Here is a 27,475-nt window from a genome sequence, read left to right as displayed (position 1 = left end):
CAAGAAAAGACCCTCACTTAAACAATGTGGAAAGGGAAGACAACAGCCAAGCTCATCTTCTGACCTCACATGAATGCAGCTCCCCCTCCCCCCATACACACATAAAAGATAAATAAATAATTAAAAGCTTAAAACAGAAAATAAAGAATGATGACCTCATTGCAAAGACCATCTACATGGAGAGCAAGGAGTTTGGTGAGACACATTCGGACCACAGAGAGTTTTAAAGTGAGATTTAAAAACTAATTCATCTGAACACTGAGTAATTTGTCTACCTTTTCTAAGTGCTGGTTGGTCCTGTGTGCTCTCCTGCTTCTGCACAGACTACCTGGGGCCATTTCACTGTGAGGCTAGGGAAGAATGGCTGAATAGAATTCACACCTCCAGTGCGGGAGGGAAGAAGGGTGGGATGGACAGACACAGGACACAGCACGCCACCTGGTGTAGCAGGCCAGTTACTTCAAGGCTGGCCAGTGTGACTTCATCATCCCTCAGGCAGAGGCTGACCTTGAACACATTTGGAAACTTTTCCCTGCTCTTCTCTGATGGTGCACCCTGGTTCTGATGGACTCCATACCTGCTTCTCCTCTTTGTTTTCCTTCCTGGTTCTTCTTGATGCTTTTAAATATCCTCACTACATAAGACTGCTTAACCGCAGCCGTCTTACTATCTGCAGTCTTCATTAACAGTTGCTGTCCTTGAATGAAGATACTCTTATGCTAAAGCTTGCTCTTCTCTGGCTGCCCAAGTCCAGAAATGGCCGCTGCCTCTGGGGTCATTTCATGTAGCTAGCAGTGGCCTTCATTTTAAAGGACTCCAGGATTCCAGTGTCCTTGTAGCTACCAGATGGGCTCTTGGTTTTCCAGTGGCTTTGCAAGGAATAGAAATTAGCTGGTGGGAGTCCCAATAGTCTTGCTTATGCAAAGGAGACATTTCTAAATATTTGCATAAAAGTTTTGTGCCTACACATTGCTGGAGTTCCTGTCGAGATTCCCCAAAGAGAACAAACCCTTGTGTTGTTAGAAAGAACTCATGTCTCATTTACATTGTTGGTCAAAGCTACCAGTGCGAAGAACATTCTCAAGAAATGTCTGTTTTTCAAGGACATGGTTCAATTCATTTTCAAAATGTATGTTATTAGTAAACCAAAGGCTTCGGGAGGTCTTTACTATAGAAATTCACATTGGTTTTGTGCTTTTTGTATCTATTATTTTGCTATTTTCTCAACCTGTGATTCAGCCTATTTTATCCTGGCTTAGATGCCACTGAATATTTGATAAGAAGATATTCAATTGTAGTCCATGTTTTATTCCTGCTGTGGATGAGATGACAGCTACTGTGGTAACACTGGACATTCTGTTACAGGGAGGGACCCCACTGAAACCAAGGCCACAACTTTCCCCCTAGATTTACGGCTGTTCCTGTCTGCACAGAATCATGTCAGAGGACCCTGGGTTCTCCTCTTCTAAGGAAGAGGAGGAAGAGAAGTGTGTGGTGGGGGCAATCACATGGTGAACTACAACTGTAGATGATGGGGTGAGAACCTGAGCGTTACTCACACAAGCCACGACTCAGAAAGCCAAGATCTGAAGAAAATTGGGTGGGACCTCCATGACAAGAAGGCCAGCAGTGATAGCAGCTTCACAGGAAGTATCAGAAAAGGTGAGGACACCGACTCACTGTAGGCTGAGTGATGGGGCCATGGAGACAGTGCAGTGGGTGGAGCATGTGCCGAGCCTGGGATCCTAAAAGCCATCATCCCTAGGACCTACATGGTCCGGCCAGGTGTAGCATATGCCCTCTCCACAAATAAATGTAACAAGAATGTTTAAAGCTGACTGACAAAGTTGTTCCTCGGGATATTAAACTCCTTGTCAAATACCAACGTATTTTCCCAAATGAGGTCAGAACCATCTTGAGGAGTGGGTCAAGCCAACCCACTTGCAGGCTCACCACTCAGACAAACTCAGGTAAAGGTATATATATCTGGGTCTGTGAGCTACAAAAAAGGAAGTATTAGTGAAATGAAGACAAGGTCAGTAGGCTAAGATTGCCAATTCTCAGTAGCATTTTAGATAATTCAGCCACAACAAAATTATGGAGTTTTTAAAAAAATTAAATTTCACATGTCTTAATAATTAGTATGAATTACCTCAATACTTAGAAAAATGCTAATACATACAATAATTGTTTCTGAGACAGGGGTTCACTATGTATTCTTGGCTGGCCTGGTACTGTTATATAGACCAGGATGGCCTCAAACTCAGAGAGATCCTCCTGCCTCTGCCTCACAAGTGAGTAATTATTTTTGAATATAAGTGAATTCCACCTTTAACATTCCATTGTACAGGAATTCCAGCACATCTATTTAATATCAAATTAGTGTTTCATAAAATTAAATGTAGAGATAAAATTTTTAAATGTATTCATGTATTTTTTTTTATATGAACACTCTGTCTTCATGCACGTGAGAAGGGGGAATCAGATCCCATTACAGTGTGAGCCACCATGTGGTTGCTGGGATTTGAACTCAGGACCTCTGGAAGAGCAGTCAGTGCTCTATAACCATTGAGCCATCTCTCTAGCCCCTAAATTTCTGTTTTGATATGCAATAGGCATGGTTCAAGTTCACAAGGTCTGAAACCAACAGCACTGGCTGCAGCTCTAAATGCACAGGATGAAATAAAGGTTGTTGCTTATAAAAAGTCCCTGCTTCACTTTCTTTTGTCCTTAGTATCTTTATCTAACTGGAGTCAAAGACATAAAGATTTTAAAATATACTTTTGATTAACCCTACAGAAAATTATGGGCCAGGAAATGATACACTCATTTCAACGAAACTTTAAGAAAATCTACCTTTTACTGAAATCTTTATGAAAACAAACTAGTGTGGCTGTCTGGCTTTAAAATTAGGGCTGCAGGGACATCTCAATGGGTTTGGATGCTTGCAAAGCAACTATGAGCCTGGATCCCAGCATCCATGTAAAAACTAGGGCATGACCACAGGAACCTGTAACCCTAGTCCTGTATGTGGGATGGTGGGGGAAGACTGGAGAAAAGAGACTTGCAAACAGCCAGCCTAGCTCCAGGCTCACTGAAAGACCATCTCAAAAGAATAAGGTGAAGAAACTAACAGCCATGGCCCTGCCCCCGACCCAGCCTGGCTGCCACACTTGAGCACACCTGCACACACATGCATGTATCCATCCCCCACACTTAACCCAAAATGTGTAAATAATACTAAATAAATCTTACAGATAGAGGGGAGCCAGTATCTATGACAAGGGAAACCTTTTGACAAAGATGGAACATTGACTAGGACGGAATGGCGCCTATGACTAAAGACAAAGAGTTAGGGAGAAGTCATAAGGTCAGCATATGGGAAGTGTCTGCATGCATTTCAGTATGAGAAATTGCCTTTGAAATCATAATCCTTCTGACCTTCTTCTGACATGAGGTCATATAAACTCCCTCTCTTGTGTGTATGTGTATGTGTTCCAATCCCTTACCTGTGTGTGTAGTCAATCCTCCTGTCTTAAACCCCTTACAGGCTATGTTTTCATTGAATTATTTTAATTGTATTTATCTATTTATTGGGGATGGGGTAGTTACTCCCTCATATGGAGGTCAGAGGGCAACCTGCAGAAGTCATGTTCTTTCCTTCAACTACCTGGGTCCTGGGGATCAAACTTTACCTGCTGAGCCACCTTGTAGGCCCCAAGGTTATTTTCTTGAAGACCAAGACCAATAAAAGTGGGGCTGAATATGCAGCTCAGTTGTAGAATGCAGGGTCTGGGTTTGACCCCACCCAGAAGAGGCTTGACTTAGATGCTGGGATTAAGCCTTTTGTTCATGCAAAGACCAAGAGAAGTGGCGAGAGATAACCCACCTCTACTATGAGGCATTAAGGCAGCATAAGGACTCTAGAAGAGTGCAAGGCTCAGGCCCTGTGATCTACTGTTGTTACATATGTAAAGTGGCTGAACTGAGTCCAGAAGTCTACGACCCAACTTCAGTCCTGCCACACTCACTGTGTGAGCATATCATACCAAGTAATGCCATTTCTGATACTATCAGGTAGTCTGATATTATCGGAGTGGATGACCTCTAGTCTAACTACCAAGTTTAAAAATTATGACATTTAAAACTGTAAGATTCCATTTAAGTCTTGTTTCTCTCTCTCTCTCTCTCTCTCTCTCTCTCTCTCTCTCTCTCTCTCCCTCCCTCCCTCCCTCCCTCTCTCTTTCTCTTTGGTATTATGAGACAGGAATTTATGTCGTCTTAATGCAAAACAATGACACAATCCAACACAAGCCAAGAGGCTCAGCCTTCATACTTATTAACTTCCAATACTAACAAACAAAGGCCAGTGTAAATGTCCTTTAATTCAATCCAGACTTAAAAAGTAGTGATGATCTCACTTTACAGACAAGGAGGTTTATGTAGTTTGAATGTTCAGAGTCTTAGAGCCAGTGACCAAGGAGGAAGCCAGGGTTTGACTTTACTCCGGCTCAAAGCCCAAGTGCTTTACCACTGTGCTTCACCGCCTCACAGGAAGTCCACACCTAGCTGTGTGTGCACACCTACACACAGAGACCATCTTATAAAAGTACAGATTAATTGCCAAGCAACCACGAGAATCTGTTGTCTTTCAGTGAACATCCTATAGGCTAGAAGACTTAAATCTGAGGTGACAATGGAAGAAAGACTATTTTGAAGGGTATAAAGGGACGGGACATACAGTAACTAGTCAGCAGAGCACTTGCCTGGCCTGCACAAGGTCCTGGGCTTAGTTCTCAACAGCGCATAGACTGAGCACGGTTGGTACGTGGGGGGTAGAGGGTTGAAGATCAGAGTCCAACGTTATCCTTAGCTACAGAGCAAGTTGAAGGTCAAGTCAAGCCAAGTCTACAGACCTTGTCTTGAAGAAAAGATTGATTGCATTTTGTTATAAGAAATCCTACATGAAAAATATTTTAAACCGTTGCTGGTTTAAGAAAACAAAATAACAACGATGCCTACTGTTCACTGAGGCAAGCGTCTGCTGCCACTGCCCATACGAGAGGCAGGCAGGCAGGCAAGCGATGCATCTTCCTGTAGGAGAGGGAAGGTGACAGGAGGGATCTGGTTTGCCTGTAAACACTTTAAAACTCCATTCTGTTCTGTTTTCCTCATGTATTCATGGCATCCAAATCCATTTCAGAGTGAAACCTACAGTCTGGGAGAGTTTTAAAGCCTGTATTAACAACGCCAGGAACGCCGCCTTTGTTTCTAAGATGCAATATTGCTGCTGTCGCTTCTTTTAATGGAATCATATCATCATGTGAAGCTGAAACAACCCGAAACCTCCTTAAGCTCTAAAGAAATGAGGAGTTTTATTATGAGCATGCAAAGTTTATCTCTAGATTTCTTACAAACAGAAAAAAACACACATGAGGTGCAGCATTGGAGGGAAACGAGCCTTCCCACTTCTGAACTCCTCTCATTGTTTCTGTCTCATCTTTAAGCGTGGACTCTGCCTGCATCTGCACACACTTGCCAGCAATCCCAAGTCTAAAGACTTTCAAGCCCGGAATAAAGTTAATTTTAAAGCTCTGAGTCTTCTAGCTTAAACTTGATTAAAAGACTTGATTAGCAAATCCTGCAGGTTAGAGGTCCATCAGCTACATGCGGAAGGTGTGCGATCATGGGAGAGCCTGGCTCAAGGTGCGTGCGTGTGCTTCTCTGCTGGGCCTGGTGAAAGAGTTCTCAGAGAAACAGGCAAAGCGCTAGCTGCAAGCAGCCTCCCTCCATCACTGCATGGGGTCAGCTTTTGTGACAGTTATCACCACATTGCTCAAAACCACCTAAACAATACTCCTAACACAGGCTGGAGAACCCACACGGGGCCATTCCCAGAGTGACTCCTAAGATCGGAGTCCAGAAAGTATCCGACAATGTTTAGTGTCTTATCTTTTTCTCCAAGGGTGTGTGTGTGTGTGTGTGTGTGTGTGTGTGTGTGTGTGTGTAGTCATTCTGTGTGTGGATTGAGTAGAGGTGAGGGCTTATATTCCCAAAGGAATGCAATCAGTTTCCTATGAAGTGGCCTGATTATACAAAAATCAGAATAAATGCAGAAAACCAAATCTCGAACTTTTTTTCAAGTAGCCTAAGAAAACATCTTATCATCAAGTCAAAAACCACACAGTTCCTTACAACCCCAGGCACTTCTGGTCCAGATAAAGCAAGCACAGCAGCCGTGTACGGCCCCCAGGCTCTTTTTATTATGTAGAATCTTATCATGATCAGGCACCTGTCTCAAAAACGACAGGACTCTTCAGGACCACAATCAATAGTAACTGTGTGGCTATTTATGACAAAAATGGACAAACAGCAATATCAACATTTTCTGACTTAGATGCAGAGTCCTGACCTTGAGAAGCATTGAGGACATCAAAACTCATGTAAGTGGGCTTAGGGGGCTTCTCCCAAGGTCCAAAGAGACGATGATGGCCAATTTTATGTATCAGTGTGGCTGGCTACCGTCTTCAGTGCTCAAATACAAATTTACATGTTCCTCTGAAGGCATTATAGAGATAGGTTAAAAGCTGTTAATACTGGGAGGTTAGCTGTAAATAAGTCCAGATGGGCCTGGTTCACTCAACTGGAATGCCTCAAAGGGGGAGTGAGGCTTCTGGGGTGGAGAACTCTACTCAGGGGCAGCACCCGTGTAGCTGCGTCAGTCTGTATGGGAGAGTGCCAACGTGCTTCCCTCAAGGCCTGCCGCCCTTTGGCTCTTCACTTGCTTAGTCAGCTCCTACAATACTCTGAGAGAGTCTCTGCAGTCTCTTCTCTCTTTTTGTAAAAGCTCTATTATATTATTAATCCTGTACATGTGTGTGTGTGCATGTGCATATGTGCACTCCAGTGCTGGTGCTCTTGGAGGCCAGAGGCATTGATTCTGGAGTCATAGGTGCTTGTGTATCATCCAAGGTGGGTACCAGCAGTTGAACTCTGGTCTTCTGCAAGAGCAGTATTTACTCTGAACTGATAAGTCATCTCTTTACCTTCCCAATATAGCTATTAATACAGATACATATACTACAGGGCCTGTTTTGTTGACAAATATAGCAACTAGGGAAGTACCACACACTTAAGAGGTAGACACTACACTTAGCCCTGTTTGCAGCAGAACCTGAAGTAAAGAAAGACCAAACTTGCCCAGGAAACCCCAGCTCCTAAACGATGTGGCCAGGATTTGAATTCAGGCAGCCTGAACAGTGGCTCCATTCTATAGTCCCTTGGAGAATGGTTCTACCATTAAGGGGGCGCTACACAGTTGCAACGGCTTTAAATGCTCATTTCAGAACATCCTAAAAAGTTTCCTCAACTTGAACACACATGGGTCCTATTTCAGATACAGGCTGGAAAGTATTGATGAGGAGTCTGAATTAAAATGTACAGGACCGGATAACAGAGGTGGGCGTGAGCGTTCTTCTAATAAATGTGAGTTATACTGAGATAGGATGTGTGTGTTTGGGAGATGAGAGATGAGAAAGACTGAATCCATAGCCTTACAAAATGATATGTAAGTACTCAGCCACTGAGCTACACCCTCACAAAAACCAATATTCTTGTTATTTTCTTCTGCTACACCCATAAATAATGCAGAGCAAAGGAACAGCTATTTATTTATTTATTTATTTATTTATTTATTTATTTATTTATTTATACAGTGAGAACGCAAACTTTTGGCAAACCCGCTGGGCAGCACAGATACTCTTTGACTGTAATAGGTCATATCCAGTAAATCTATTGTAAATTGAATGGTCATAAGATGAAATGCTTTCTAAACCATTTAAGCGGGCTGAAGGGGAAACACTTGGAATAAAAGTGTGCAGATCCAAGTTTAATCCCGGGCTTCTGTGGGGAGGTGGGAGGCAGAGACAGGAGAGTCCCCAGGAGTTCCCAGCTATCTTCTGATCTCTACACGCTCACACACTTGCACACAAATATAAATGCATATGTGTGTGTGTGTGTGTGTGTGTGTGAATGTGTGCACACAAACACCCCCCTCTTCTAACCTGTTGAATATTACTGCTTAGCCTTGTCTGAAAAGTTTAAGTCAACTCATTATATCAATACACATGGAGTCCTAAACGGCTCATTTGTACTTTTTGCTCTGTTAATTTCACTATGAGGAATCTATTATAAGAGATTATCAGAGGTGGACGACAAAATGCAAATAAGACTGTTGGGAGGTGGAGAGATGGCTCAGCGGTTAATAGCACTGACTGCTCTTCCAGAGGTCCTGAGTTCAATTCCCAGCAACCACATGGTGGCTCACAAAAACGGTAATAGGATCTGATGCCCTCTTCCAGTGTGTCTGAAGACAGCCACAGTGTATTCATACACATAAAATAAATAAGTAAATCTAAAAAGAATTTACAAGCCTGTTTACAACACTGTTTATTAACAGAAAGAAGCTAGGCGTGCTCAGGAGGGGCTGAGGCTGGAGCACTGAGTTTGAGGCTATGCAGTGAGACCCCTATGGAAGGAAGAAAGGACAATGAGGGAGAAAGTGGGAGTAGCTGAACAGCAGCTAACAGGAGGGTTAACCTTGGGTAAACTACACCTGCAAGATGGAATACTACCAAGGAGTATGCTGTGGGGAAATGCTTACAGGTTCCTGCTTTGTGAAGAACCATGTTAATAGATAATATAACGAGCATTCACAGTATACTAACATTAGCTACTATTGAACTATTACTGATAAGCCTTTTTCTTGATTTTTTGTAGGTTTTCTACAGCATTTTTTATTTTTATAAAAAATCTTAACCATCATCTTAAGAATATGTATTTGAAGTGGGAAAAAAATTCATGAACTAATGAAATAAAAGCAACAGTTTTAAAATAGCATACTTATGAACCTCTTTCCATATTAAAGTCATAATCTATTTGAAAAGATAGAATCATAAAAATTACATTAAAATGTAATAATGATTAACTATGGCTAGGTATGATTAGATGATCTTGCTTCCTTTTACATATCTGTCTTTTAAAAAATCCCCATCATGAACATATTCTGCCTCATAATTAGAATAAATACATGTAATTCCACCTTTTTTTTTTTTTTTTTTTAAGAGCCAAGGTGTTAAAGATGGAGCCTCTGATGGAAATGGTGAAGGTACAGTGCAGTCTCCGAGAACTTCCTCATCTGGATCTTCTCTTCAGGATGCAGTGGGCAATGGCTGCTGGTTTGCCTGCCTATCGCACCTGCAGCACAGTACCTCTGGCCTGCCTGCAGGTCTCGAGTGCCAAGGAGAATTTTATCCTGTGGAAAGGCATGGAGCTGAAGGAATGCTTGTTCTTTAGGCCTGCTACTCGGAAGGTTATGAGCCAGCTGGTACTTTCCCTCTATTCTTCTGTTTTCTTAATTACCAAAGGAAGGTACTAGTTCCATCCCTCCTGTTCCAAAGGAGGGAGGGAGGGAGACAAGACAAGCCTTCTCGGACACTCATCTTACTTTCAACGCAGTCACAAGGCAGGTGCACTGGGATGATCTCTGCAAGGCTACCACAAGAGGTAGAGCAGCAGAGGCAAACTGTCACTGGGGCTGAAGTTAAAGTTCTGGTGTGTTACGTACACAATTCTCTAAGTTACAGGAGAGTCCAGTGCTGGGTTCAATGAACTCCTGTCCTGGGTCCAGTGGGCCCAGTCCTGACTTCTCTGCTTCCTCAGGTTTTAGCTTCAGGGAAAGCATGGGCTCCTTACTGAGCAGCAGCAGCTGCTGATTATCAATGAGATGGAGGTCTGAGGTTGCAGCCAACTGAATGTTTTTGTTTTTAACCAACTGTCTAGACTGAGATTCCCTAGGAATTAGTTTGCTTTTGTAGTTTATCGTTCCAACCAACATACTTGAAAAAGGTGTTCTGTGCTAGGCCAGTAAGGGGTATATTTAAATAAAATTTAAAGCCCCATTTTACAAGGATATTTATTAGTTGGGATGAACCATAACCTAAGGACAGACTGAGCCACAAGGCTGTACACCAAGCTCACTCAACCAAAGTCTCTGCGATATTGGCTTCACAGCGTTGTAAATAACTGCTTCTAAATTATAGTACAGAAAGGTAAAGAACGAATATAAAATACGACCCAAGGGAAAGAGAGGAAAGAATTAAAGGGTCAGGAGTTCCATGTGTTCCCTGGACTGCTGAAAAATGGTGGCCATACAAGCCTGTCTTGAGAGAACATAAATACCAGCCAGCTGTTTCAAAGCTAGCTGCCTGCTGCTTAATTTGCAACTTCAGAAAAGCTCCCAGGTAAGTTTGGTGGCAGCAGCAGGTCAGCTGATAAAACGGTTCAGCTACCCACCAGACACAATATAAACGTTCATTCCCATCACACCACAGGGAAATGCGAAAGTCCCATTTCTTAAAACCATGGTGAAACAGCACAATTCATATTATCTCGTCTCCCTCTGCAAAAAGGGTTCTTTCTCTCACAAAACCCCACATGCACTTTAATTTTTCACCTTGTCTCAAACTTTGTAGATCTTAGAGCAAAAGTAATGTTTCCGTTATAGCTCACAAAGCATAATGCCAAGAGGTAATTACACACAAGCTATAGTTTATAGAGGTACAGAAATCAAAACATATGGGAAGGGAAATGCTACAGAGTTACAGTAGCTAAATGGAGCCCAGAAGAGCACAATGATTTAACAGACGTAGTTAGGAGGAGAAAAGCAAAAAGCAAGGTAAATCTTTTGTTCAGACAGTCTATTTAAAACCATAATGAGATGGTGGTGATGGGCCAAAGAGAAACCTCAACATCAGTAATGGGTACTAATGCCTAGGACCAATCAACAACAGGTATCAATGCCAAGAACCATGATGGATGACAGGTGCCAGTGTGGAGAACCCTCAATGACAGGCGCCAATGGGGAGAACCATGATCAACGATGGGTCCCAATGCCGAGAACTAGGAGCCTTTGAAAGTCTTAACTGTGAGGTGCTTGCTGGGATGTTAACATCAACAGCTCTTAATTCTGTGTCCACTGAACTCTGTGCTGTAAATATTTTCTGAGTTGCACTGGAGTCCTTCCTAGGCACCATAACACCATGGAGGTATATGAAAGTTCAGAGGTAGGAACATAGGCCATGTAAAAATTTAATATTTAAAATGATTATGGAAGTAGAAATGAGAAAATAAAGAGTCTCTTTGGAAAGAAACAATAAAGGTTTTCACAGACAGATCTACAGACATGATGTTCACAATGGGACAATTTCTAACTGTAATGACATGGAGACAACCTGAACTTGACTCAAATGGAACTGGTCGAATCAATGATGTAAAGCTATGCTGAACAATTTTATACAGTATTTTAAAAAGTGATACATGCTACTCTGTAACCCTGTTTCTTTTTTATTATTTTATACATTAATTATCTTATTTTGCCTGCACGTTTATCTCCGACTTCCACACTATGACTGTAAATGCCCATGGACTGTTCAAAGCCAGCTCAAACTCTCTCACTCTCTCTCTCTCTCTCTCTCTCTCTCTCTCTCTCTCTCTCTCTCTCTCTCTCTCTCTCCCCTATTGCTGATTCTCCCTGCAGTGGTTGATATACCCAAGCTATGATCCTGAACAAGCTGTCCTCACTGTTGTGCCACGTTACACTCTTTCAAGTTTCCCTGGCACCCTCAGTCTTTGAACTTGCTGTGTCATTCCAACAGGAGTGAAGTTCTCTCTTCTTACCCTACCCCAGCTGAACCCAGAGCTCTACTGCACGCCAGGAAGAACTTGGCACTGAGCTGAGCTACACCCAAACTAGCATGACTTTGGGCTAGGAAGGCAAATGTCAACTTTCTTTCTTCCTCTCTTCCTTCCTTCTTTTCTTCCCTTACTTCCTCTCTCTCTTCCTCCTTGCTTCCTTTCTGAAGGAAAGAAGGGTTTCTTTGTTTGGCCCTGGATGTCCTGGGACTCGCTCTGTAGACCACGCTGGCCTCAAACTCACGAGATCTTCCTGCCTCTGCCTCCCAACTGCTGGGATTAAAGGTGTGCGCCACCACCTGGCTTAAATAATCTTCTTAATTACTTAAGTTACATCTTTCGTGAATTCATTGACCCAAAGAAAAGACAAAAGAGTTGTTTTTTATTTCTTTTTCTTCTGAAATACAGTTTTTAATTTATCTTGGGCCCTAACTTTTGTCACTTATGTATATTGCATGGGCACACTTCCCTTCTGACACATTTCTGACCTCATCAGATACCTAAATTTAAATTTTACATCCAGTCTATTTTACTAATCTTTTTATGTCTTGTACTTGTTGAGTTTAACAAATTCACTGTGAGGGTTGGAGAGATAGCTCAGAGATTAAGATTACTGACTGTCCTCCCAGACACAGGTTCAATTCTCAGCATTTACATAGCAGCTCACAACCATCTGTATCTCTAGTTCCAGGGGATCTAACACTTCCTCTAGCTAGGCACATAATGTCATAAATGAAATGGAAACTTAAGGGTTCTTTGGGAAGTCAGTTGTGTTGGATGGTGTTTTGCTGGGGCAAACATGTGAAGGAACATTTCGCTGAAGCAGACACAAGTGAGATGTTCCACTAAAGCAGACTCGTGAAGCAACACATGATGAAGGATTCTTCCATAAGGACACACATGTATTGGTTCGCCTTACACAAGTTGTTGAGCTCCGTTTGTGTTGACTCCATAGAGAGAAACACGCCAAAAAACTTCTGGTGGTGTGTTGGTAGCTTCTTGCCACTTCCTCAGACTTTGGCCAATTGGCAGAGTGATGTTAGCTGATGCACACTCAAGTGGAGTTTTGCTAAGACAGACTCAAGTGGTGAGGTAAGCAAGACATGCGATGTTTGGAAGGAATATAAATAGGACTCAGCTGCCTGTGAGAGGGGCTTGCTTGTAGAGCTAGCTTTGAGACCAATGCTTCTTGGTCTCAATTCTTCAGTGATCTTCGCTATGTTGAGAGAGGCACAACTGAGAACTTCTCCTGGCGTCGTTGATGGTCCTAATCCCTCCTGCTGACTTGTGTGGATTCTGCTGAGGCCTGTGTGTCCTCCCACCACCGCTGCTATCCCAACACTACTGAAGTAGACTGCTAGTGTATCTGTGAAACATTTGTCAGTAGTTGTTGCTACTGACCTTTGAACTAAACTGCTGATTTCCTGACAATACAGATGGGATTTGCACTAAAGAACCATTTCTAAACAGGTCCACTTCCCCCATGTCCTAATAACCTTTCTTTTCCACCTTCTCTGGAAGGGTGGTGGCCTAGAAGTGAGGTTTAAGAACCATCATTAAAGGTGTATGAAAAATGTAAGCTACACAGACAAAACACCCATATACATACATACATACATACATACATACATACATACATACATAAAATCACTGTGGACTCTCAAGTCACAAAGACTATCTTACATATTTCCTCAAGCATTCCATTTTAAGTTCTCTACTTTGATAGGTTTGCAGCTTATCTCAATGGGGTGCTCGTGGATGTTTGATACCTGGATAATCAATTTTTCTAGCACCATTTGTTGACAGCTCATTCTTTTACTGATCTGTAATGCCACCTCTGTTACATCCCACAGATACTGAATATAATTACCTGTCTGTGAGCTCTTCTCATTCTGTCTGGTGACCTAACTGTTGACAAAACACTGTCTTAATCACTTACAGCCATCTGCCTCCCCTTCCTGCCTTCCTGACTTTCAAACTTCCCTTGGCCACTTTTTCTCATTATACATTATAAATCACTTCATGTTTTCTTTTCTTGAGTGTTTTTTTTTTAAACAAAATATCATTGAATTTCCTGAATGGGCCTCAAAAGAGATTATGACAGGTAATTTTAACAAGGCTTTAGGAATATCAAGATTCACGTGATAATTTTTGAAACATAGATTTAAAGGTTTTGTTTTGCTGCCTCTTTCTTTGCTGCTATAAATTATTTTCTTGGAGAAGATAAAATATTTGAAATGAATTATCTAGTTATTCAGTCCCCGTAAGTCACTGAAATCTGTAATTCAAGGCTCATGGGATGGTACAAAGAGCTTCTAATCTTCTATTCACAGCAATGATTGCCACAGGACCCAGCGTTCTATATTATCATCAGTTCCTACTTCTATCTAATTAGTTTCTATAACACTATTTCCTAGTGCCTTTTTTTTTCCTAGATGTTATTAATAGCCATGTCTGGGGGAGAAAGTTATAAATTCAAATAAAAATTTAATCTGATGTCTACTAGAGCTCTCACTTAGAGTTTTATAAAGAACTTTACATATTTAAAAATGCTTGCATTAGTATTTGTGAATGCTTTTCTATGTTGGGAGAACCATGTTCTACTAGGACTAAGAGAACAATAGAGCTGACTAAATTTTTGCTCAAAGGTTGTGGTGGTTTGAAAAAGTTTGGCCCCACAGACTCATGTTTGGATGCTTGCCCCATGGAGAGTGGCACCATTAGGAGGTATGGCCTTGTTGGAGTAGGTATGGCCTTGCTGGAAGAGGTGTGGCCTTGTTGGAGTAGGTGTGGCCTTGTTGGAGGAAGTGTGTCACTGTGGAGGGGTCTTGGGAGTCTTTGAGGTATCAGGTGCTCAAGCTCCACCCCGTGTAGAGCGCCTCCTTCTGGCTGCCTTTGAATCAAGATCTAGAACTCAGCTCCTCCACTACCATTACCATGTTTACCTGCATACTGCCGTGATGATAATGAACTAAACCTCTGAAACAGTAAGCCAGCCCCAATTGAATGTCCTTTATGAGAGTTCCCTTGGTCACGGGGTCTCTTTTTATTTTTTTTATTAGATATTTTCTTCATTTACATTTCAAATGCTATCCCAAAAGTCCCCTATACCCTCCCCCCCACCCTGCTCCCCTACCCACCCCCTCCTACTTCTTGGCCCTGGCCTTCCCCTGTACTGGGGCATATAAAGTTTGCATGACCAAGGGGCCTCTCTTTCCAATGATGGCCGACTAGGTCATCTTCTGATACATGTGCAGCTAGAGACACAGGCTCTGGGGGTAATGGTTAGTTCATATTGTTGTTCCACCTATAGGGTTGCAGACCCCTTCAGCTCTTGGGTACTTTCTCTAGCTCCTACATTGGGGCCCTGTGTTCCATCGTATAGATGACTGTGAGCATCCACTTTTGTACTTGCCAGGCACTGGCAAAGCCTCACATGAGACAGGTATATCCCCACCTGGGGGTCCATCCCATAATCAGCCACCAAACGCAGTCACTAATGCATACGCCAGCAAGATTTTGCTGAAAGGACCCTGATATAGCAGTCGCGGTGTTTCTTCACAGCAATAAAACCCTAAGACAAAGGTCATCCCTAGGAGTACTCTTCAGCTCTATTCAAAGTGACAATGGATTGGTTTTCGTTTCTGGATCCCTAAAAGGTGAGCAGAGTTTGTAAATAACCGAGAATTACATTTGTTGTGAAGACCCCCCAATTCATACAAGGGAAAGAGAAAAAAAACGAACTATAATTTTTAAAAGACACTGGTTAAACTCTGTCAGGAGACCCATTTAGAATGAGATAAAGTCTTACTTATCTATTGCCCTACTTTGAACTAGGGTAGCCTTTTGAAACTGACTCAAGCTCTTAAAAAGACTTATTTAAATTCTCATTTCTGCGTATGTGTGTTTCTATGTGTGGGTATGTGCCTACAGAGGTCAGAAGAGGGCGCCAGACTCCCCAGAGCTGGAGTTACAGGCAGTTATGAAGGGTCCAGTGTACAGAGTATTGGGAACCAAACTCACAACCTCTGAAAAAGCTGGAAGGGCTCTTGAATGCTGAGCCACCTCTCCAGTCCCAAAATCGAGCCCCTTTGAAACTGTGTTGGGAAGACCCTGTCTAGCGTCTAAGACAGGTAGGTATCTCATGTAAATGAGGAATGAAAGCTAGGATTAACAGTGTGTACTGAAATTGGGTCGGACCCGTTAGCCATTGCATCAGACACTCTCCATCCCTCCACCCCACAGACAAAGTGCTGCTAAAAACCCAGATGGCCCACCAGCCTCTTCAGCTGGCTCTGATGTTAAAAACAATTCAAACTGCACTGAAATTTGCAAGAATAAAACCTGGGATTTATCGCTTCGGCATAAAAGAGAGCTCTGCCCGAGGAGAACACTTTTAATTCTTCTCCTGCTCCTGCCTGGAGCTGCAGGATCTTAATTTAAGGAAATAAACAAAAGTAATTATGAGGCTGGTAACCCTTCACAGGATGCCCGTGTTTCTTCCAAGGACATGGCTGGCTGGACAACAATCTATCGAAAATAGGTCAAGCTTATTTCACCAAGGCTTGCTGTCTTAAGCCTCACTCAGTGGTGCCTCACCACGTTGCTCTCCTGATACAGCTCATGTCCTGTCTCATCCTCACACAGTTGGAAGAGTAACACCTGGGAGAGGGTAAAGCTCAGGATTGACATTCCATCCCATCTATATTTCCTGGGCATCATCTGGTGTTAGAGCCTTCCTTATAGGATTTAAGGATTAGGATCAACAGCCATGATAACGGAAATGGGAGGCTATCTGATACGTAAAGGTTTTATACATCATACATACAAAACTGGCATAAGCAGGCCTCTAAACAGAGCATCAGGCATGAGTTTGTAACTCTCCCTCCGTCAAAGTGGGTACAAGTTTTAGTTCCTATTCTGTCTAAAGATGTCATTCTTATGCTACCCTCCTTGAAACATACCTACATAGAAGAACCAGAAAGTGAGAATATACGTCTTCTTCCATGGATATAGAAGTATGAATTGCCAGTGGGGAATATAACAGAAGTAGGAATTTACTTAACATTTAGGGGCTAATGAGAAATAAGAAAGCCACCAGAAGGGAAATGGCAGAGTACACAGAAGGGAAGAGAAAAGGAACCTCTACACCCCCCACCCCCTGCTCCTAAGCTCAGAGCACCTCTGACAGTTAGTGTATAATGCCAGCCTAGAATCAACTGGTGTGGAGGTCGGACTGAAAATACCCTCTATAGTCTCAGGCATCGGAACACTTGGTTCCCAGTTGGTGGCGCTGTTTGAGTAAGATTTAGGTGGTGCAGCCTTGCTGGAGGTGGGTTTTGAGATAAAAAGCCTTATGCTAACTCCAGGTCACTCTCTCTGCTTTGTGTCTGTTTCAGGATGTAAGCTCATGGCTTCTGTCCTGCCACCATGTGTCATGCTGACCCTGTCACAATGGACCCTAACTATCTAGAACTTTAAGCAACAGAAGATTAGCTAATACACTGGGGAAGACAGCCTTAACTGAGGAGTTACTCAGATCAGGTTGTCTTGATTGTTAATTGATGTATAAGTATTTAGGGAACTGTCCTGATTGTTAATGCATGTAGGGAGACCCAGCCCATCTGGAAGGCACCATTCCCTAGGCAGGGAGACCTGAACTACATAGGACAGGAGCAAGCTGGGTGAGAGAGCATCATCAGGTGATGTGGGTGCAACTGTTTTCTCTCCACTTTCTACTGTGGCTGTGATGTGACTAGGTGCTCCAACTCCCTGGACATGATGGGCTGTAATCTGTAACTACAAACCAAACCTGTCCTTTCTTCCTTAACTCACCTTTTGTCAGGATATTCATCACAACCACAGGAACAGACCAGAACGCTTACCATCCTTTCCCCACAGCATTCTAAATAAAGACATCTGTGACAGCCTGACCCTCACCTAGACCCTATTCACCTGTCTTAGCAGGCAGCACCAGAGGCTGGGATTGAACCTGACCATCAGAGAAAAGGCTGGAACAAGTCTCTGCTCTACACACTGGGTTTTGTTGTTTGTTTGTTCATTTGTTTGTTTTTCTTCAGTGTGAAAAGGGAACAAAGAAATCCAGCCTGCAAATCTTGAATTTTCCTGGAGAAGGAAGGACTGAGATGAGTCTACCTGGTCCCTGTTTTACTCTAACCATGGGAGGGCGGCTCAAGGCTACAATCACACTCTGGGACCCACTCTGAGCTGCTCTCATTTCTGCTCTAGCGGAGGACGAGTGAGCCCATGGAACCCATCCAGCCAATGGCAGAACTGTCCTGACGGAAGTGGTTGAAGGTATAAGACAAAGCTCGATCACTCAAAGCTTTGTCTATCAAAACCCCAGAGAAGGAGGGGTACAGCGTGCTGGAGATAATGCTGACCATCAAGAACATAAAGTCAGCAGTGGCTCCATGCGCAGGACTGGCCAAACACTCTACTTCAAGTAGCAACGCATAGAAATGGTTGACACATGAACCCCAGCATCTTAAAGTCCAGTTAAAGAAGCTGATGTGAACCAGGGGTAATGAGAGGCTGAGGCGGGAGAATCTCCAATTGAAGGTCAGCCTGGACTTACATAGTAAGGTTTAAAAGGCTATTTAAAAAAAAATAAGAAAGCCTGTCTCAAGAAGGCAAGAAAGAGATTGAGTGTGCCTAAAACACAGCTGTGTGGGGGTCCCAGTGAATAAACAAAGTTAAGGGCCAAGCTTTTCCAACCCACTCTGTCATCTCCTCCACAGCAGCCCCTCCATTCGTCACTCAGTGGGGTCAGGGGCTCTGAACACTTGGTCCTGGTCACTCAGATACCATATTTTGCAGATGATTCTGCCATCTTTGTCTTCTGTCATCTCACTTCCTTTGATTCCAACTCCATCTCAGTGGCCAGAATAGAGATCTCACAGACCAATATTTATGAGCTACTAAGTAAACCAGGGGCTGAAGCCACTCGAAGACTAACTTCGTTACAACGGAATCTTTTTCTATTTTCTCCCCGGTGCCAGCTAGTTTAGCTTCCCGTCACAGTATTTGCTCACAGAGCAGCCTGTCTTTGATCAGCTCTGGCAGGAAATTCTTTCTCATATTGTGTAGAGAGATCCATCCCCCTTAAAGTTCTGTCCACTGAGTCACATTCATCTTCGGTGACTTCTGCAAACAGCCGGGCAGTTCTTTCCAATGCTACTTTCTACTCTGATATTTTCAAGTCAGGGCTTGGAGTCAGACAGTGCAGTTGGTAAAGTGCTTGCATAGAACCCAAGGCCAACATCCAGGCATCCAAAAGCCAGGTGTGTAAGCCCAGGTCTGGGGATATAGAGCCAGGTGAATCTAGTCAGCCAGTCTAGGCTAAGGGGTGAGCGGTAGGGACCCTGAAGGACTGTCTTAAAGAGAAATCACACACCATGGAACAACACCCAAGGCTGACATCCATTCAGATGCACACCCATGCCCTCGCCTACAGACACACACAACAAATGTTCAAGTCTATAAAAAGACGGAAGAAACAATACAATTCACACATACATATGCCTTCTTTCTACGCTCAAATCACTAATGTTCTTCTGCGATACACCTGTTTCTTCACCTGCCCTTGTTTTTCTCCCATGAATTATATGAGACTAGACTATACACATAAAACACGGCACCCCTGACAGTTTGGCATCTGTCTATTGCAAATGACTTTCTTATTCTCATCTAAATGAGCAATGTTTACAAATAAAATCCATATTTAAGCCTTTTTAGTTGCCTCTTTTCCAATTTCTTTTTTTAAAATAATAGAGTTGTTTTAAATTTCTTCTTTTATTTATTTGGGTGTTGTATGTGGGGGGGGGAGGGATATTTTTAATCTTAGATTTTAAATACCAAATGCACAGACCACATTTATTTGCTAATGTAAGTATGAGCTATTCTTGCATATGCAAGATAAACATTCCACATTCCCAGCCTTCAGATTTTCTGAGACAGAGTCTTAATATGTAGCACAAGCTGGTCTGAACTCAGAATCCTCTTGTGTCCTTTTCCAGAGAGCTAGATTACAGGTGTCCACCACATCTCTCTCTCTTTGTTAATGTAAAACTTTCTCCTAGTCTCTTTGTGCTTTTTTTTTTTAAAGATTTATTTATTTATTTATTTATTTATTTTACTTTTTTATATCAGTGCACTGTAGTTATCTTCAGACACACCAGAAGAGGGCATCGGATCCCATTACAGATGGTTGTGAGCTACCACGTGGTTGCTGGTAATTGAACTCTGGATCTCTAGAAGAGCAGTCAGTGCTCTTAACTGCTGAGCCATCTCTCCAGCCCCTCTTTGTGCTTTTCAAGACACTATCCTCCAGAGCCCACTCTCTGTTAGAGCTACCATCTAAGTGCCATGTGTGCTGCTGCTCTGTCATCTGGAGACATACAATGCCCGGCTCTTGTCAACTGTGCTAGATAGACAAGGTGACTGCTTGATGAAGCCAGTGACTTCCCCTTATGCAACTAAGGACCATTTATGGGGTGATCTTTTAAGGCCACACAAGTCTCCGCTCCCCAACAACTCTGCAGAGGAGTTAACTGCCACTGATGGTCCTCACCTCAGTCAGCCACTGCACAGTGATGTGTCCTTCCCACTACCATCCTTTCTATGTGGATTTGAAGAATTCCAATATGTTTTAATCCAGCTAGGCAAGGTGGTATGTGCTTTTAATCTCAGTACTCAGGAGGCAGAGGCAGGAGGATCTCTGTGAGTTTCAAACCAGCCAGGGTTACAAAGTGAAATCCTGTTTCAAATATAGTCATACAAATAAAATATATACACACACATAGATTTAAAATCCATTATCCTTTTTTAGTTTTTTAAAGAGTCAAATCATAAGCTGGCTGTCAATCCCTAGGGTCCTCCTGTCTTCCCCTTCACAGAGCTGGGATTACAAGTCCCTACAGCCATGCCTGGTTTTTGTTTTGTTTTGTTTTGTTTTGTTTTTCGAGACAGGGTTTCTCTGTATAGTCCTGGCTGTCCTGGAACTCACTTTGTAGACCAGGCTGGCCTCGAACTCAGAAATCCGCCTATCTCTGCCTCCCAAGTGCTGGGATTAAAGGCATGCGCCACCACCGCCCGCCCATGCCTGGTTTTTGTTTGTTTGTTTTTGTTTGTTTTTTTAAAGACAAACGCTGGAGATCCACCTCGGGTCCTTACTCGTGCAGCAAGCACTTTTATGTGACATCTTACCCAAGCTCCCAGTATATGTATTTTTCCAAGATTTTCTCAGTTGGGCACTATATTAGTTAGGGTTCTATAGAGTCACAGAACTTATGGACAACCACATGCACACCTACCACATGCACACCCAACCACATGCACACCCACTAAATGCATATACATGCATGCACACCCACCATATACACACCCACTACATGCACATCGGACACATGCCCATCTACACATATGCACACCCACACATATGCACACCTACATATACTCATATACATGCACAGCCATACACATGCACACACACATGCACAATACACATACAAATACATAGTAATATAGTAATAATTTTTATGTCTGTCAAGACACAGGACCAGCCATACATAAAGAGTGAATTATAATGTGTATATTATACCTGAAGAAAGGCCAATATTATAGACACTTAGTTATGTTTTCCCTTCAGATAGACTCTCAATGATTTGATTGAAAACTGTGGAAAGATGATGTCTACTGTAATTAGGGGAGCTTTCAAAGATTTTATACTTTGATTCACCGAGTTCAATACAAGTTAGGATTTGACCTTTTCAAAAAGCATTAGGGTATAGTTTACCAGTAAACCTAATGAATGCACTATCACTACTTTATCAGTCTCCATAAAATGAAAATTAAAAAAAAGCAGTGATATATAAAATAACGAGAAAGTAATAGCAGAAAAATTACAGTTTTCTAAAATTTGATAAAAATACCTAGAATAGCCTGCAAGTCTTACTTAAAAGAGAAAGAGACAAAGGTTCTACCTCTTCAATATTGAAATTATTTTTAGAACTATTCTTTGGTGCTGGTGAAAGTTGGTTTTTGTTTGTTTTTTAATGCTTTGTAGTTCTAAAAATTAAGTTAGATGTAGTGATGCACACCTCTAATCCCAGCACTAGGGAGGCAGAGGCAAGCAGATTTCTGTGAGTTTGAGGCCAGCCTAGTATGAATATATATGAGGTTCTATGACAGCCAGGGCTACATAGAGAAATCCTTTCTCAAAAAAACAAAACAAAATACATTTTTTTCTGAGGCAAAATGGTTCAGTAGCTAAAGGCATTTGTCATACAGTCCTGACGACCTGAATTCGACCCCTGGGTCCCGTGTAAAGGTGGCGTAAAAGGAGTGACTCCACAGAACTCCCTCTGACCCACGCATGCTGCGGCATGTACTCTCAAATGGTATACACACATCAGTTACACATACCCAACAGTGAAATCTAGAAATATCTTCTGTGTTTCTATAGCGTCTCTGTCAATTCTGTCATCAGGAAAACAGCAATGTGTGTTTTAAAATACTGGTTAGAAGGAGGAGAGAAAATTAAGTTATAAAAGAAAGAAACTGAGAATGCTTTATGCAGCCGGATCTGTTCCTGACAGCAATCCTCAGTGTGAAACACTGTCCACGCAGTCAATGTCTTCAGAGGGTTTTGTTCAGAGAACAAATGGCTTCTCTTCTGTGAGGCTCTGACTGCCATAAATAACCGAGTTCAAAACAACAGTAACCCTAAAAGGGACAGTTTCATTGCTTCCACGTAGTGTTTCAAACAAGGACCCTTTAAGCAGAACCATTAAATACTATAAATTCATACCTGGAAGAACGATGCTCTGGCTTATGTCGCTCGTTGCGATCTGTAAAGAAAGGAGACAGTCACACGTCAGCACAGGCTTTAAAGCAGCTGTAGCTTCCAGCTGCCACACCACTGAGTCTCACAGATGACACTTCAGGGCAGCTCTGTTTTCTTCTGTGCAGTGCTCTTCACTGGAGTTGAGAGGATCTGCCTGACATGGGCGTCGAAAGGGGACACGTAAAACTTTTTTGATGGGCTGGTAAAATCTACTCAGAAAGTGTTATTCATTTTAGAAGATCTGTGCTGTGTTAAAGGCTTTGCTAAAACTTAGCTAAAGAAAGTAAGGAAGCCGAAAAGCCAGAGATTACTCAGCTCTAAAAAAATTATTCCATGAATCATGGTTGGCAGGAGCTTCTAACAGAATGGGAGGGAGCAAAAGGAGCAGCTGCCAACATCTGCAGACACACCAAGACCAGTACAGCCTTAACTCCCTCCCATCCAGAACATTCAAGAACGTTCTGTGGAGGGTTAGCTAAAATGTGGTACACATAAACATTCCAGTCATCACAACAGCGCAGGAAGGAACCGGCGGGGCTGGAGAAATGGCTCAGCAGTTAAGAGCACTGACGGCTCTTCTAGAGGTCCCGAGTTCAATTCCCAGCAACCACGTGGTAGCTCACAACCATCTGTAATGGGATCCTATGACCTCTTCTGGTGTGTCTGAAGACAGCTACAGTGTAGTCAAATACATAAAATAAATAAATTTAAAAAAAAGAAAGAATGAAACCAGAGATGCTGTTGTCCAAAAGTGCACAGGGCAACGCCCTAAGATGTCAACTGTGTCCGGGGTGAGAAAGCCAGGAGTGTATAAAAGTTCAGGGGCTTAATTTGCTCAAAAGTAATTGTCTAGCATGTTACAAAATACTATGTATTCACCTGAAAACCATCTCATGCACAAGACACACAAAACATCCAATTTGCTCATTTGAGTCCAAGTAACAACTGTTCCCTTGTTTACCCTTCCCATACAAGAAAAGGAAACCGAAGAAAGCCTCAGTATTTACAAAAGTCACACAGAGAGAAAGAAACACAGTAAAGTCCCACCAGACTTTAAAAGGAACCTATGAGAACACTGCCACATTCCCCCACCTGCAACACCATCCCAATAGATGCTAACTTCGTAGAATGATTTTAGGACAAAGCAAAGGTTAGCTAATAACGCCCCCTCCAATCTCACTGATGGTAGAGCAGTCCAAAGAGCACTGTACACTAGGAGGAAAGGGGAGGGAAGGAGTAAGGCACACAGAGGTGCATGCACCGGGTTTATAATAAAAAAGAAGAGCTCTATCTGTTTATTCACTTGTTTAGTGAATACACAATACACGTGCAGCTTTCACAACTCTCAAAGGCATTAGGTCCCTCCTGCTGTGGCTTCCAGGAACCAGTCAGGTCAGCAGTCTTGCATGACAAGAACTCTCCCTGTTGTAGCACTTTTAACCACTAAACCATCTCACCCACCCAAGAAATGCCCTTTTAAGCCAAAGAACTAGCATACAGTAAGACACTGTTTTCTGAGCGAGTCAAGTGTACAATGGTAACATTTCTGGTTCTAATTTCTACACACTGGGTGTTACTGTACCTTTAAAAAACAATCTTAATTTACTCATCCCACTCCTCCCTTAAGCAAAACTAGCAGACTTTCCACTGTCGAGCACTAAAATCATAGTAACACTTGGCATACTGTGAATCTTAAGAGGAAACAAATCATTCTTCCAGCTTTTAGCTTGCTTGTTGCACAAACAAAAGCAAAGCAGAAACTGGATAGAAGCTAGTTATTCCCATAACAAAGCAACAGCTCTTACCTTGGCTAGCCAGGAGCTAAACCTCTGCCCTGGCTGTCCCTGCCCTGATTTCCTGCAGTTTCCTTATCTAGGCATGTGCCAGCAGGATCCTCCACTAATCTTCCAAGGCACACAGCACACAGGAGGAGGGAGAAACAGAGTCAAGAGCAAGTAAACAAGTCTCAGCATCCAAGGGCTTCCCTCCAGGGCCCATTCTGATTGGCAGATGTGCTATGACCAGTCTGCACATCTGGATCATGGCCACTCAGGAAACAGATAGCTCGAAACTCGCAACTCTCCTGCACACTGGGTTCAGGCAGGAAATCCCAGTCATTTCATAACTTTCAGCTCTAAGAAAACACAAATGTCTTCCTCCTTCAGAGTATCACGCTGGTAAATACAATCCAAGAAAATGACCGGGTTAACTGTTGGAAGACATTCAGACGTTTCCCACAAGTTCACTTTGTGCTATAGATCAGATTCCTATGTCAATACATATGTAGTGTTTATAATGTCTTTGTCCTACAAACTGGCACAGTGAAGATTTGAGGATAAGATAAATTATCCATTGTTTACAATATCCCCAGATGCTCAACTTTCAACAACAATAATAAATTGAAGCACACATCCTCACTTTGATCTTTTCCCCAAAGGACACAGATAAACACAATTCACACTTGGTGATCATGTCATTTTTTTAGCTGTAATGCATATAAATATGTGGAGAGAGAGAGAGTGTGTGTGTGTGTGTGTGCACGCGCGTATGTGCGTGCGCTCTCCCGTGTGCATGTGTTTATCTGAGTCTTATGTTTGTACTTTTCAAATCGCGTTACGGTTTATGCACTTCAATTTTAAGCAAAGCAATTTTCACAATGGGGAAGAATATTGTGCAACTGTTAGGGAATATACTGTGATTATTTCAGTCCAAAAGCCAAGAGTGAACAAAACAAATCACGAGAGCAGATTCAGGCTCCACTTTCTTGCCAACAATGAAAAATAAGTTGGATAAATCCTTAAGCAGACGATGAACAGACTGACATCAAGCGTGGAAATTTTATCTTGGTTTTAGCACACAGTGCTTAAAGAGCATGAATTTTACTTACGTCAAATCAAATATTTTCTTTCTTTTTTTGGTTTTTCGAGACAGGGTTTCTCTGTATAGCCCTGGCTGTCCTGGAACTCACTTTGTAGATCAGGCTGGCCTCGAACTCAGAAATCCGCCTGCCTCTGCCTCCCGAGTGCTGGGATTAAAGGTGTGTGCAACCACGCCCGGCAAATCAAATACTTTCTAATATGTTCTCCATTTCTTTAAAAACTTCTAAGGTTTAAATAATTATTAAAGAATGTATGGGCAGAAAGCAGGTTTCTGGACTCATGTATATTTAGCAATGATATGAATAACATTGAAGAGTTGCTAAAAATAAAAAGACCCAGATTAACAACTCCAGGTTATACACATTTCAAGACAACTTCTGGTTCTAAGACATGGAGCACATATGTTTTAGTTACTTTCTAACAGCTGTGATAAGAACATGCCCAAGGTAAGTCTTAGGGATTTACTACTGTGAACAGACACCATGACCAAGGCAAGTCTTTTTTTTTTTTTTTATGTATATAAGTATACACTTTAGTTGTACAGATGGTTGTGAGCCTTCATGTGATTGTTGGGAATTGAACTTAGGACCTCTGCTTGCTCTGGCCAACCCCACTTGCTCCGGCCAAAGATTTATTGATTTATTTATTAGTATAAGTTCACTGTAGCTGTCTTCAAACACACCAGAAGAAGGTATCAGATCTCATTATGGTGGTTGTGAGCCACCATGTGGTGGCTGGGATTTGAACTCAGTACCTTTGGAAGAGCAGTCACTGCTCTTACCCACTGAACCATCTCACCAGCCCCCAAGGCAAGTCTTGTAAAGAACATTTAACTGGAACTGGCTTACAGGTTCAGAGGCTCAGTTCATTATCATAAAGGTAGGAACATGGCAGCATCCAGGCAGACATGGGGCTGAAGGGGCTGAGAGTTCTATATCTTGTTCTGAAGGAAGCTAGGAGAAGACTGGCTTCCAGGCAGCTAGGACAAGGGTCTTAAAGCCCAGTGCCCACAGTGACACAACTACACTAACAAGACCACACCTATTCCAATAAGGCCACTCCCTGGGCCAAGTGTATACAAACCATCACAGCAACTTACAGAAGAAAGGCTTTATTTGGGGCTTACAGTTTCAGAGGGTGAATCCATGACCATCATGAGAGCATGGTAGCAGGCAGGCAGGCAGGCATGGTGCTGGAGCAGGAGCTGAAAGATTACATCCTGATCCACAGGTAGGAGGCAGAGAGAGTTAACTGGAAATGGTATGAGCTTTGGAAACCCCAAAGCTCAACCCCAGTACCACACCTCCTTCACCACATCTAACCTTCCGGAAGAGTTCCATCCACTGTGGACCTATTCAACTATACGTGCTTATGGAGGCCATTCTCATCCAAGCCACCGCCACCATCCAATGTTCATGTGTTTAGATAGTACACCACTTGTGTCCACTCTGACCAGGGTGGATTTAGGGGAATGACCACATAGGCCCTACTCATGACTCTGAATCTAAGATGACAAGCACTTTGAAATGTAGATGACACAAATGCAAATGTCATCTTTTGCTTTGGTTAAAACTTAAGAGGCATGGCCAGGGTAGATCTTGCAGAGTCTGTTGTAAGATATTCAGGCTTTGATGATTCGGCTTTGATCACTTAACTTAGAGAAAAATCAAACCTCATTGAGTAGAGAGGAGCTTGCTTTAGTAACTGCAGTCAGAAGTGATGGCTCTTATATTGTTCTTTGAAATTAGGGGAAGACTCAACCTCCAGAATGAACACAGGATAAACTCACAGCAGAGTGGGAAGCAGTAGGAAGCAGTGCGAAGGGGATCTGCCCTACACCTCACACTAGAGTTTCAAAATGTCTATGACAAGAAGAATCTTTAAGCCGGGCGTGGTGGCACACGCCTTTAATCCCAGCACTCGGGAGGCAGAGGCAGGCGGATTTCTGAGTTCGAGGCCAGCTTGGTCTACAAAGTGA

At 42.6% G+C, this 27,475-nt stretch overlaps 1 protein-coding gene across 6 annotated transcripts in view; it reads right to left on the bottom strand.

The window, feature by feature from the left end:
* Sh3d19 (SH3 domain containing 19) overlaps positions 1–27,475 on the bottom strand; it is a 154,824-nt gene that overhangs the window by 62,617 nt on the left and 64,732 nt on the right. For 5 of the 6 annotated variants that reach the window (XM_021157571.2, XM_021157572.2, XM_029475567.1 and 2 more), the window contains one exon: positions 22,583–22,622. In XM_021157571.2, coding sequence (XP_021013230.1) covers positions 22,583–22,622 — 40 coding nt within the window. Of the gene's footprint in view, positions 1–22,582; positions 22,623–24,423; positions 24,525–27,475 lie in introns of those variants that run through there. The other variant, XM_021157574.2, reaches the window with a different exon arrangement.

The sequence above is a fragment of the Mus caroli genome, chromosome 3, assembly GCF_900094665.2.
Source record: "Mus caroli chromosome 3, CAROLI_EIJ_v1.1, whole genome shotgun sequence".
Lineage (NCBI taxonomy): Eukaryota > Metazoa > Chordata > Mammalia > Rodentia > Muridae > Mus > Mus caroli.
The sequence above is the reverse complement of the archived record's forward strand: the minus strand, read 5'-3'. Positions and strand labels throughout refer to the sequence as shown.